Below are 13,583 nucleotides of genomic sequence, written 5' to 3'. Positions count from 1 at the left end.
AGAAAGAAAGAAAGAAAGAAAGAAAGAAAGAAAGAAAGAAAGAAAGAAAGAAAGAAAGAAAGAAAGAAAGAAAGAGAGAGAGAAAAGAAACAAAGGTATGAGTCTAAAGGTATGAGCGAGTGACACTTGCTCTCTTTCCCTCATGAAACATCAGAAGACTAAGGAGCAGTACCATAAATCAGGGAAAATGTATGACAGAGATGGGGTTTCAGGGTGGGCCCCATTTTCTTCTCCCTCCTTTTAATATATTCATTCTCCTCTATAGGTTCATTTTGTTTTTCTCGACTAGGTGTTGTAGATTCATGGTAGTGCCATAGGTGAAATTCATAAACAAATTTTACCCTGTGAACTCTTGTGTGCATTGGCAGCAGTTAGGACGCTGAGTTATTATGTGATTCCATAATCAGTAACTATCAGGAAGGCAGTGGCCAGAAAGTCTGAGGGAACTCCTAGGCCCTCTCTGTTGCTGGGCCTCAGATGGAACACTGTTTGGAGACTTGCCCATAAGGATAACAAAAACACCATGTGACTGTTCATCACCTCATCTGATTAAACTGCACCACTTTACATCCTATATAGTATGTATATGTGTGTGCACACCACACAAATATCACACGTACCACACACTGTATACACATACTACTCAGAGGACCTGATGTGGAAGCAAGTCCACTGACTGCAGGGTTGAAGTACTTGAAAGTTGTCTCACGAAAGAGTTGGCTACTTCTGTACTCGCTTCGTGCTTTGGGGACACAGGTAGTATAGTGTAATCTAACTCCTGAAGCAGAGCGGTTTGTAGTTAATACTCACAATGAAGTAGGACCAAATGATAAATGAAAGCTGTTGAGATGCAATCCCCCTTCATGTATCTGCTCTGAAGTGGCTACTTTTGTGGTTTGGTCAATTTACTTTTATGAATGTGAGGGACTTAATATTTTTACCCCAAAAGTAAATATCTTTTCTTTCAAAGGTCCATAGTAACAAACATAGAATGGATATTTGACTTTTAAGTGAAATAGAAGTAGAAGCTATTATTTTTAAATGGTGAGTAATACCAAAAATAATGGCCATTGATCACATTAGTTTAAAGATACCTGTAATTCATAAATTTAATTTAAAAAGAAATAGAAAATTACTTTTAATATAATGCTGCCTGAACCATACACTGTCATAAGGTGGCTTTGCTCCCTATGGGCTTACCCAGACAAAAAAGAAATAAGAACTCTGAAAAGGGGAGAAGCTGTTCAAATTGAGTCTAAGACAGAAAGTGTGAACTCCTGGGTATTGTTATGTAATCACTGTTGAAGCTACCTAAACCCCCTCTGGTAAGGAAAGAAGTCACATGGTTTATACATTACATTTCCATGGTAAATGTAGCAGTGTCACAGTAAACACACTTGGAACCAAGCAACGAGCAGGGTGGGACAGGTTTTGGGCAATAGTGTATTAGATCCTGTGACTTTTCTTTTGGAGGCTGGGCAGCAAGCTAATTGAACTTTATTATAGTTTTTTTTTTTTTTAAGATTTATTTTTATGTACTATGCTTGGTGTTTTGCCTGCATGTATGTCTGTGCACTATATGTATGCCTGGTACCCACAGAGGCCAGAGATGCAGATGGCTGCTAGCCATCATTATGGGTCCTTGGAATCAAACCCAGGTCTTCTTCAAGGACAGGAGCTCTTAATAAATAAAACCATTGAGTCCTCACGGAGTTTATTATAATGCTCAAGCTCTGAGAAGATAAATAATGCTTATGCTTCTCCTGTAGTGGATGGGTATGATCTTAAGCAAAATATGTTTAGTGAACAGAAAATACATAATTCCTCCTTGTTCACAGTGTAGGGTAGATGGTGTTGGGTAAGAAGGATTTGGAGCTCTGCAGGCAGAGGTCTCACTGTCTGCATGCCTTCCTTCTTAAAAACAGAACAAGTAGTGAGGAGTGTGTTGGCACAAAACAGAAAAGGAGGGTGAGCAAAAGGGCTCAGTGGGTAAAGGTACTTTGCTGCCAAGCTTGGGGACCTAAAATCCATCCCCAGGATGTAACATGGTAAGAGGAGAGCACTAACTCCCTCAACTCATCCTTTGACCTCTGCATGTCAGTCAGTGCTGTATTTGGTAATTCTGGCCTCTTGACTAGGGAGGGCCATGCCAAAGAACTCGTATTCACTTAGATTGAAGAAGGTTAAGGCCTGCCAGTGGAGAGCAAGCATAATCTTCAAGGCTAGTGAAGGGGTTAGAGAGAGAAAGGGTGGTGTGGGTGTCTGTGTAGCTGTCTGTTCAGTGATTCTGACAGTCATGCTTGCTTTGAAAGCTGTTCCTCCATGGGTTGGAGTAGCTTTTCCTCTATTGAAATGCCTGGGTGCACCTACAACCCTGTGTCAGTGCCTCAGCAGACACCCCATCTTTGTTTCCTAAAGCTATCTCAGCAGTCTTGTTCTGTGGATATTGTTTTCTTTGGTTTTTGATAACAGGGTGTTTATATTCTTGACTGGTCTACTGGAACTCTCTTTGTAGACCAGGCTTTCCTCAAACTCAAAGGTTTCCTGCTTCTGCCTCTCGAGTGCTGAGATTAAAGGTAGGCATCAGCACACATGCCTTCTGTTGGTTTCTTTTATACAACATTTAACCTGAAATGCACCCGGGGATGGGGAGAAAACCTACCAGACCATCTTGCAGCCTGCATTTTGTTCGCATTCATCCCTGGGAGAAGCTCTGCTTCTGTTGAGAAGCACTCCCCGCCCACTTTAGGAGGTAGAGTCTGTCACTCTGTGGGTCCAGACACAGCTCTGGTCACTGCCACCAGGCAGTGAGTATGACTGAGAGCAGCTTCAGTGTCTAGAGAAGGATTTCTTTTTTTTTTTTTTTAATTTTTTATTAGATATTTTCTTCATTTACATTTCAAATGCTATCCCAAAAGTCCCCTATACCCTCCCCTCACCCTACTCCCCTACCTACCCACTCCCACTTCTTGGCACTGGTGTTCCCCTGTACTGGGGCATATAAAGTTTGCAAGACCAAGGGGCCTTTGAGAAGGATTTCTTATCTGTTGGCAGAAAAGAGGAATTGGGTTTCCTGTAAAAAATATGTTCTCCACAAACTGGTCTCCCAGTGGGATTCTTTTGGGTCAGACCCATATGACCAAGGACACTGAAGTTGCTACTGTAGTAGCTAAAATGAGCCCCCAGATGCTTAGATCAGAGCCACCCTCCACAGCGTATCTGATGCGTACAATGAGAGCCGAGCAAAGCTGGGCAAGGATGCAAAAAGACATGCAGGTGGGCTGCAGCGTGACCTTCAAAAGTTGTGTCTGAAGCCTCACCACTTCACACTTAGCAGGAGTGCAACAGCAGTGGAACTTCAAGTCCTGCCTCAGTGTGTGCCTACAGTTTTGGGGTTTTGTTTTGTTGGGTGTGGGTCACACTGAGGACAGTATGTAGGTTATAAACACCTGGGTCTCTTCTTCAACTAGCCTGATCAGAACCCTGTAAGTGACTTACAGACACTGGAAGTTTTCCTTTGAGGAGAGATGTAGGTTAAGAGAGCACACACAGCTCCCCTGTGGCCTGAGTACCACACAGGGCATGTTTCAGCACAGCGAGCACTGTCCCTTCCCTTCTGTCTCGGGAGCGTTTGCTTGCTCTAGGGCTTTATATAAATGGACACTGACATTGTATCTAAAGGCTTCTTGGCTGTGATAGACCAAAATGGAAAGTCTAAATCCGAGAAGAACTAAGAGTTTCCTGAAGTAACATATAAAGATTATATCTGAAGGTGCCTGGTCAGTGTGCACTGGATGTAGCTAAGGGGATGAGCCCTATCTGTTTGGTGTTTGTCACTCTATTCTTGAATAGTCACTTCTCACCCTTATTACATCTTCACTTGTAACTGCAGCCACTCGATGCAGATAAATATCAGCAGAGGGAGAACTAGTTGTCATCCTCTGTCCTACTGTGTATTCCAGTGAAATGAAAGTTCCAGACTCAGACTCTTTCCCCAAGTAGCACTGATGTGTGTGGCTACGCTGATAAATAACCGTGGCCATACAGATAAAGCCAGGAGAAGCTGAACACAGACTGACTCTTTAAGGGGGTGATGATGGGGCAAGTGCAGGAATGTGCTCCCTGAACCTTAGTAGAGTTTCCTTGCTGTTGCAGAGTGTTTTAAAGACAGGTGAATCTAGTGAGGATGTCTTGACCATAGTGATATTCCAGTTTCATCTGATTTTTGCTCATAGAAAAAAACACTGTGTTGCTTTATTTTGTATGGTACTGGTATCCAAAAAAAATTAGATTTAAGTCAATAGAGTGAAATATTCCATAGGATTATGTTTAGAGCAAGGGTACATAGATACAGTTCAGAGAGCCGAGGCCACTGTTGCCAGCCAGGTGGCTGCAGATAGCCCAGCCGGGCTTGAGTGACTCAAGGGATGCATCAGAAAAGATAGCTGCTCCTGCCCTGCTTGATTTGTGCAGAGCTAGCTTCAGGATTTAGTGAGTATACTTCAGTACGTCAAGAAGCGTTGGTTGTGTATTTCCTTGAACTGAGCATTTCAAGACTCCTTGGTATCTGATGCTACTGTGGATGTCTGTCTGGACATTTCTCATTTAGTGAGGCTGATCATTTGAGGTCAGCAGCACTAGTGTTGTGTCCACAGTGGTAGAGTAGACCTGATAGGGCGGCTGCCTAGGAGCATGTGTCTCCGTGTGCTCCCCTTTTCCTGGATGTAGACTTGTTTTCCTGAATGCTGGGAAAAAGCACATCTCACCCATTTCACCCCGTGTCTAACTGCTTACCGTCTGTGCTGCACAGTGGCACAGGCCATAGGGCTATGGGAGGGAGGGGGGGGACATGGTGTGTGCTTCGCTCTGCCAAAGAGTCCAGGTCAGAGAAGTAAATGGAAGGAGAGCTAGGTCCTAAGTGGCAAATATCGGAGCAGAGTATGATCGGTGCCTGTCAGAGCAGCTCTCAGCCAGGTGAGTTCAGTGCCAGGCTGGCTACATGACAAGCTTCAGGCCAACCTTGCTTACATAGTGAGACCCTATTTCAAAAAAGAAAAGAAATACCTGAGATTGTTCCTTGATAGTAAAATACTCAAATGTTATTAGATATTTTTATATGCATATGTAGTGAACCTGGAAATAATTTCTTTTACTCTCCGTGTTAAGCTTATTAAAACTACTTTGTGTATATAAATAGCTTCCTGAGTGTATAGCTTTCTGGTAGAAATAATATTAGCAGTGGAAAATCGTAATCTAGTGACTGAAAGGTTGTGACATTCATTAAAATAGGGCCAGGCCCTTTCATCTTGCAGCAGTGTAATGAAATAGTGCTTTGTCCTGCTGTGTGCCTTAGTTCTGACACAGTAACATTTGTCTGAGTTTCTAGAAATGTCTAAAAAATGAAATCTGAAATCCAATTTTCTTGAGAGATAAATAATCTAATTAGTAAAAATTTATATTTCTACTAGTTTGGTGTATGAGTTAATCATGTCTATAGCTTTAAAAACAGATATGTTAGTGTACCCACCACGCACAGTTCAACAGATTAAACAAAATATGATATATTGAAACTGTCTGTTTCATAGTATCAATTTACAATGTTCCTAAAAAACTTTAACCTCGGATCTTTGGTAGACTTAGAGATTCTGTTACATATATTATTTCTTTTCATTAGAAAATGCTTTGAAGTTAAAGTACCAAGAAAAGGGAAAATTTTCATTTCATAGGCACTATGTACAACATATTTTTCAATTCCCATCTTTTTGAGAGAAATACTACTCATGTAACTACCACAGACTTCATCAAGTAATGGACGTAATCTAACACATTATTTGCATGCTGTAGTCCTTTTACATATGGACATGTAAGTGACAGGCTCATCTGGCCTCTTCTTTCTCCCCCAGAGCATTAAGAAGAAGCACTCTAACAAGCAGGAGATGGGCACCTACTTGAGGTTCATCGTCTCCCGCATGAAGGAGCGGGTGAGTGTGTGCTCTGGCTCCTCACACTGTGGCTCTTGCAGTGGGAACCATGGAAACTTTTGTTGACATATGTGGCTATGGTCTAGTTTGGTTTCCAAGACAAGGTCTCTATATGTAGCCCAGACTGGAATATATGATTCTCTTGCCTCAGCCTCCTGAGGCAATTTGGTTGCTGTTTTATTCATTATCTACAACAAATGTTTTTGTGTTGAATTGAACTTTGCCTTTTGTTTTGTATTTGACATAAGCATTTTATTGGCTGTATTCAATTAAAACATATTTTTAATATTAATTTATAAAAATGAACATTTGCATTAGCTATTACACAAATGGCATTTCTTTTTTTGAATTTTTTTATTAGATATTTTCTTCATTTACTTTTCTAATGCTATCCCCTTTCCTAGTTTCCTCTCCAAAAGTCCCCTATACCCTTCCCTCATCCTGCTCTCCAACCCACCCACTCCTGCTTCCTGGCATTCCCCTGTATTGGGGCACATAATCTTAGCAAGACCAAGGGCCTCTCCTCCCATTGATGGCCGACTAGGCCATCCTCTGCTACATATGCAGCTAGAGACACAAGCTCAGGGGGTACTGGTTAGTTCATATTGTTGTTCCACCTACAGGGTTGCAGCCCCCTACAACTCCTTGGGTACTTTCTCTAGCTACTCCATTGTGGGCCCTGTGTTCTATTCAATAGCTGACTGTGAGCATCCACTTCTGTAGCTAATGGCAGTTCTTAAATAGCTCTTCTATCAAACCTTGAAGAATGCCACATTACATTAACTGTACACATTCTCCATTGATTATAACGAATGTCTAAGATTATAAAATATTTTGACATTTAGGAGTTGGTGTTTTACATGTCACTTTATATATCTAAAAACCTTTTAGGCTATAGACCTTAATAAAAAAGGAAAGGACAGTAAGCATCCTATGTACCGGAGGCTGGTCCATTCAGCTGTTGACGTCCCTACCATACAAGAGGTAACTTGGCTCCTTTACTTCCACTTTCCTGTGTCTGTAACTACCAAGAGAGAGGGTAAGTAGCAGCATGCATAATGGCGGTGGCCATGGTAGCCTGGTATGCCATGCATTGTGCCACCATTCCTGCTGACTGATACAGTCCTACCTATAAATGTCATACTATAACGCAAAATTTGAAAGGCATGGCTTTCAACCACTTACAGCTTCTGATATTTGCTGATTACAGGAAGCACATCCTAGCTGGGGAAGCTTGACATTTTGTATGTATTCATTTCCGAACTACTCATTTCTACTTTAGCAGTGTGCTTGGGAGTTTCAGGTAAAACTTAGGGTGTAGAATGGACTTAGTGTCTTGGGAAACCATAAAATTAGGGTTGAAACTAGAAGTAATTCTTAGATCTTTGAGAATCGCAAACAGTTACTTTTGACCATATTCACCTCCTCCTCGAACTGTTCCCAGATCTAACCCCTTTTTTTATCCACCCAACTTTATATCCTTTTTAAACCATCAAGTATAATTTATGCTGCCCCTATATCCCAGAATTTACTTTTGCCTTTGTGCTCCATTATAGAGCTTGAAGATGTAAAGGCAAAGCCCTCCTCCTCACTCTGTGGCCCCTTCCTGCCAAAATTCACTACACCCCACTGCTATCACCCCTCCCATGCAGGTGTCTGGACCCTCTTAGCCCCCTGTAAAGTGGCTGAAGCTATCTGGGTTCGTGCTTTGGCCTTGTAGAATATGAGCAGGAGTCCTGGAAGGAAAATTAGCAGAAAGACAAGATTTCTATAATCTTACCAGTTTGTGATCCAAAACATAAATCATGGTTTAAAGCAGAATTCACCAGGAGGCGCTTTTTGGGCACCATGGCTAGGTACTTAGCTGGGCAAGCTCCTGAACAGGTCCCGTGCCTGTTGTATACTAGCCCATTAGAGGTAGGAATACAGGAAGGGAAGGGAAGCGTCAGAGCTGGCCAGCACCGCATCCCCTGCAATTCTATGTAGGCTGTGTAGGCAATGACCTAGGAGAAGTGGGAATTGTCATTGAAGAAAGGGCAGTTGAACTAGTACTACTTACTATACAAGAAAGAAGCTTCATGAGTCACATGGTATGTGAACATTCCTTAGAAGATTTGGCTTTCCAAGCTTGTTTTTATGCCCAAATCACTGGGATTCAGAAATTCTTGCTATTTCCAGGTAGCTTAGCTCTACATAAAGTACTAGAAAAAGTTTGGGCTCCTTTCTACAAGGGGGAAATACCCCTCCGAAGTCTCTTTGGCTACCTACCAAAGGCCAAGCTACAAAGAGTGCATTGAAGGAAGTCCTTTTCTGTTTCTCACTAATGTGGAGAAAGCCATGCATTGTTTTTGTCTATAGAGGAACTCCTGAGACTTCACTGCAATCTAATGTCTGGTCCTGCTCAGAATAACATCTTAAGAGGTTTGGTGACTGTTGTGTAGGCTAATGGCTCCTCCTCTGTCTTCATCCAGCTGTTAGGAAGACGGCAGACATATGTGGCCCTGCTCTGTTCTAATCATTTCCTATTGGCAAAGCTCAGCAGCAGCTGCCACCACAGCTGTAGATGAGGCATGGCAGCTGTGCAGTCCACTGTGGGAAGTAGACACACTGGCCACAGTGCTACATGTGGCCCTGTTATTTCTGGTACAGGCAGCCGGAGTTCAGATGTCATCTGGGCAGATTCTGCTGTGTCCCCTTCTCAAGTCCTGTCTTTTACCCCCACAGAAGGTGAATGAGGGGAAGTACCGGAGTTACGAGGAGTTCAAGGCTGACGCACAGCTGCTTCTCCACAACACAGTGATCTTCTATGGAGGTTCCATCCTTTTTGTCTTTGTGTACAGTTTGAAAATATTAAATTCCACGTTGAATATCCATCACAGTTCCTTGTAATTCATACATGAGTAATGATGTTGGAATTTAAACTGATGCTTACTTCCTGGTGTGGCTTACAGAGGTGATGGCCAGTGCCCTGTGTGGGGAAAGCATTCTTTTGACCTTTTTTTTTTTTTTTTTTTTTTTTCTGGTGCTGAGGATCTAGCCCAGGGAGTTGTGCATGTCAGTTAAGCACTCTGCCACTGAGCTACATTCTCAGTGAAATGCAGTCTTCCCGTCCACATGCTTTCTCTTAGCTGACAGGGTTTGCTGAGCACTTGAGAATTTTCATACTCTCCTACTAAGATCTCCTCAAAGACAAGAAATCCCCCTCTAGGAATTGTGTTAAATGCAAGCTTCCTGGGCCACCTGAACATTCTATAAAATGTGTGTTTTGAGATGACTGTGTTGCCATTTGGTAAACGGAATGACAGTAGAGTGGCTTGACTAAATGGCAGTGGCTTCTAGAATATTGACGATAGGTTGTTTATCTTTAATTACAGCAGACAGTGAGCAAGCGGACATTGCAAGGATGTTATATAAAGACACGTGTCATGAGGTACTTTATATTCACACGTAATTATTAAACTCCTGCTATAGTCCTAATCATAAGGCTTCTGCCCTTCCTTGCTACATCTTAATTATGACATTTCCTTTTAATGTAATTTGATTTTCATGTTTGGCATATATGGAAAGGAAGTAAAATATTCCTGGAAAAACTTACAAAAGGTGTTATGGCAAATAACTTTAGTAACTTTGAAGCACTGCTCATTGCTGATATGTTGGTGAGGTGGTGAGATGTGAACGAGCTGCCCTCTGCAGCCAGAGCCATGTCTTAGAATGAGGGCCACATGGCAAAGCCAGTTAAGGCAGAAAACAAAGTCTCTGTGCATACAGGAAGAGAAACATCTAAAAGTTTTTCTTGTAAAAAAAAAAAAATCTCAAGGAGTTCGATTTCTTCAGTTCATTTCAAGTTCAGCTTTTCTTTTTTAGTTACTAAAGTCTTATTGGATCACTTCTGTGTTAGGAGTGAAATGGTGATGTAGGTATAAACTCCAGGGCATGGAGAGCTACCTGCTGGAGAAAGGTTGGCAACAGGAAAAGAAAGAAATAACCTGTACAGTTATGAAGAAATCTCTGCAAGCAAGGGCCAGCAGTGGGCACAGCCAGGGAAAGGCACTGCCACCTGGTTTGTGAGTGGAGGCGTCCCGCTGTGGCAAGGCCTTCTCTCATATTAAGGTGTTAGGTTGCAGTGCACTAGATTAAGTAAGGGCCTGAGAACACATGCTGCCATCCCATGCAGCTGCATCTCTTCTGCCGCGGCTCAAACCGTTGCTTTGCTTTTCAGCTGGACGAGCTGCAGCTTTGCAAGAACTGCTTCTATCTGTCAAACGCACGGCCCGACAACTGGTTCTGCTACCCTTGCGTATGTGGAATTTTGTGATTTTCATTTATAGAGAACTGTTTGGACTAGTTATTCCCTGTTTACTTAAGAATGATAAAACCTGTGAAATGTTTCCTTAAATCCTATAGTTCGTGTGATCGTAATGAGTATACCCAGATGAAGCCTGACAACGCAACAATCACTTCTCAGTTCTGGATGTCAGACCATGCCCAGGGCCTTTATAGACAGGAGAGCGAGGCTTTGCTTTGCCTCTATCTGTTGCTCCATCATTTTCTATGAAATGGCAGAGTCTGTGGGCATTTGAGAGCAGTATCCCCAGAGACTCTGACATCAGGTGGACTTAGGAGGCCTCACCATTGGAAAAGTCTCTGTGGGTCCTAAAATTCTCCCCTTCCTAGCACACACCCAGGTGGTGCTGGATGCACACTCAGTGCACTCTGCTCACTGCTGTCATGCACGGGGCTCTTGCATTTAGAGGCAACCTTATCCCAGCTCCTGCCTCATCTGGAAAATGGTCTATAATTCTGTTTCTCTTAACATATGAATTGTGGATGTTTTTGTTGATGTCAAAAGAAAAAAAGTACTTCTATATATCTCATAGTTAAAGGGAAATATTTATTATCCAATTAGATTATGTCTTACTTAATCCATGTTTCTCTACTTGAGTAGTTCAATATTAAAAGAAATAACATATCATTTTCAGATACCTAATCATGAGCTGGTGTGGGCTAAAATGAAAGGTTTTGGGTTTTGGCCAGCCAAAGTCATGCAGAAAGAAGACAATCAAGTGGATGTTCGCTTCTTTGGCCATCATCACCAGAGGTAATTCTCAAGCTTGTGCAGTGGCCAGAGCTGAGCTTATGAATGTGTGGGTGACTGTTCTTAGGATCAGGAGCACCATATTTGTTTCACATTCACACATGCCTGTAGCTAGTAATAACTTATGTAAGTTTTCAGGATTGTTGTAAACAGAAAATTTCAGTGGGATGCTTGGTCCTCAGGTGCAGAGCAAACTTGTGCTAAAATTGAACCGATCATGCAGGGCATGGGAGGGTCCTCAAGCACAGCCGCTTCACACTGTAAAGATGCACAGGTATTGAGTCTTCTCCATGACCCTAGTAACAGGCAGAACCAATCAATTCAGGATTGTACGGATGGAGATCGGCTCCATTCCCAGGTATGAGTTCGAAAAGCCTAAACACTTAAATATGTGGAATGCATAAAATGTGTGTATTCTAAGCAAAGAAGTTGACCCTAAAATTACTTCACAATATTTTATAAAAGATACCAATCTACAGGATGACACACATAATTACTGTGAATTAAGGCTCTACAATATTGAACATTAAAAATTAAGATGTTAACAGGATTCTCCCAAGTCTCGTTGCAATTAGTTTGGATTAGAAAAGTGAATTTAACTTTTGAGAATTCCCATTGAAGAGTCCGTGGATAAAGCCAGCAAAGGTTCCTCTAAAAGTGGAGTCACACTAAAAGTCAGCTGTCTGAACATCTCCTTAGGGCTCAGTGTCTTGGGCAGAGGTCAGTAATGTATGAGAAGCTTCAAAACAAAGGACTGTGTTTTCTCATGTCTATCATTTATCATATGTCCCTATGAATACTACAAGGGTCTTGTTTTGTCACTAAGTACTTGGAGATGTACTTAGCAGACAGAAACTAATGTCATTGTAATGAACGATTTCACTACAGAATGAACATTTTAGCTTTGATGAAGAGGTAAATTTTAGCATTACAAGCTTCATGCATCATATATCGAGTTGGTTTCAGGTTCTCACAGAGGGGCACTGTTCATATTCCAGTGGGGTCAGTCAGTGTCTGTCAGTGTGTCCAAGTCTCTGCACTGACTTCTATCATCCAGACATATTGGCCGGGCTCTCCTCATGCAAAGATAGGAAGAATGGTCAGGCCTCTCAATAGACCCAACACTCTACCATGTAGTGCAGAATCCTTGATCTGGATAGAACATGAATGGTTGCTTAGGACACACAGTAAAAAAATCCATCTTATGAAGAGTATTTAATGTATTGGAAATAAACAGATTGTAGTTGTGAATTCATACCAAAAGAATACATCTCATGAGAAGGTGCTAGTTGCTAGTTTTCAGGACTGTGTTTTTGATAGAATATTGTATTACTCATAGGAGGCAGAAAAAGTAAAGTGATTTTGGACTCCTTCCTCTCTAGGCTGTGAAGCTGATTTAGCCTCCAGGAAAAGCCAATTGTTGCCTGACACACGGGAGTATGGGGGACTTTCTAGGATCCATAAGATAGTCAGTTGCTTTGTACCAGTCAGCTTCCTTAAGGCAGCTAGACCTTTTTGTTATAAATTGCTAGAGATGGCATAACCCCAGCTGGGAGCCTGCAAGAAAGATGTTCAATCATTTTGGGTCCTTTGTAGTAAGTCACAGAATCAGTTTATACATCTTTATTACTACACTAGCCTTAAATTGTTGGGTGTCTGTTCTTTTTATTTTTTTATAACTCTGAGTACCCAGTGTTAATTTAAACTGCAGCTTATACGTGGAAATGTTTTAAATTAGGTTGAGAATGTAAGGGAAGGTTCATCCATCCTGGTAGATGACCACACCGCTCTGCACACCTTAACACTGAAGCTGGCCACTAATGTACTTTGGTGATTGTCCCTGTACAACAGGAGCTCATTTCTTCCATAGTCATGATCACCTTTACCTCCTGACACCTCTTTAGCTCAGTTATAAAGGCAGAGACACCATGTCTCAGGAATGTGTATCACCTCCTTCCAGTCACCAGGCCACCAGTGTGTGTGTGTGTGTGTGTGTGTGTGTGTGTGTGCGCGCGCGCGCGCGCGCACGCGCGCACTTTGAGTGGTTCCATAATGCTGATCGGCATATAGCAGGATGGGTCCTGCAAGCTTACATTATCTAAGACAATAGGTAGTACTTTTTAAAAATGTGAACAATGACAAGCTGAGATTACAAAGGGGACAATGAATGAGCAAGTCAGTGTGTCCTGGGAACTGGCTCCTCACCTCCCGCCTACTGGCTAAGAGTTTGTCACACTCTGAATGTCAGCCGTTGTCATGCTACTCTTTCCAGTAGGCAGAGTCCACACCACGAGCTTAACCCTCCCAGCACCATGGGGTTTCTAACTACACCTCCCAATGCTTCCACAGAGCCTGGATTCCTTCTGAAAATATTCAGGATATCACAGTCAATGTTCACCGACTGCATGTGANGCGCAGCATGGGCTGGAAAAAGGCCTGTGATGAGCTGGAACTGCATCAGCGCTTCCTCCGTGAAGGAAGGTTCTGGAAATCTAAGAATGAGGACC

At 42.3% G+C, this 13,583-nt stretch overlaps 1 protein-coding gene across 1 annotated transcript in view; it reads left to right on the top strand.

The window, feature by feature from the left end:
* The window catches only part of Zmynd11 (zinc finger MYND-type containing 11), a 45,486-nt gene that overhangs the window by 27,815 nt on the left and 4,088 nt on the right, over positions 1-13,583 (top strand). The window contains exons 4-10 of the mRNA XM_029547677.1: positions 5,904-5,981; positions 6,873-6,965; positions 8,706-8,793; positions 9,356-9,411; positions 10,201-10,278; positions 10,961-11,079; positions 13,426-13,582. Coding sequence (XP_029403537.1) covers positions 5,904-5,981; positions 6,873-6,965; positions 8,706-8,793; positions 9,356-9,411; positions 10,201-10,278; positions 10,961-11,079; positions 13,426-13,582 — 669 coding nt within the window. The remainder of the gene's footprint in view (positions 1-5,903; positions 5,982-6,872; positions 6,966-8,705; positions 8,794-9,355; positions 9,412-10,200; positions 10,279-10,960; positions 11,080-13,425; position 13,583) is intronic.

This window comes from Mus pahari, chromosome 16 (genome assembly GCF_900095145.1).
Source record: "Mus pahari chromosome 16, PAHARI_EIJ_v1.1, whole genome shotgun sequence".
Taxonomy (NCBI): domain Eukaryota; kingdom Metazoa; phylum Chordata; class Mammalia; order Rodentia; family Muridae; genus Mus; species Mus pahari.
Note: the sequence above shows the minus strand (reverse complement) of the source record. Positions and strands in the feature narration are given on the sequence as shown.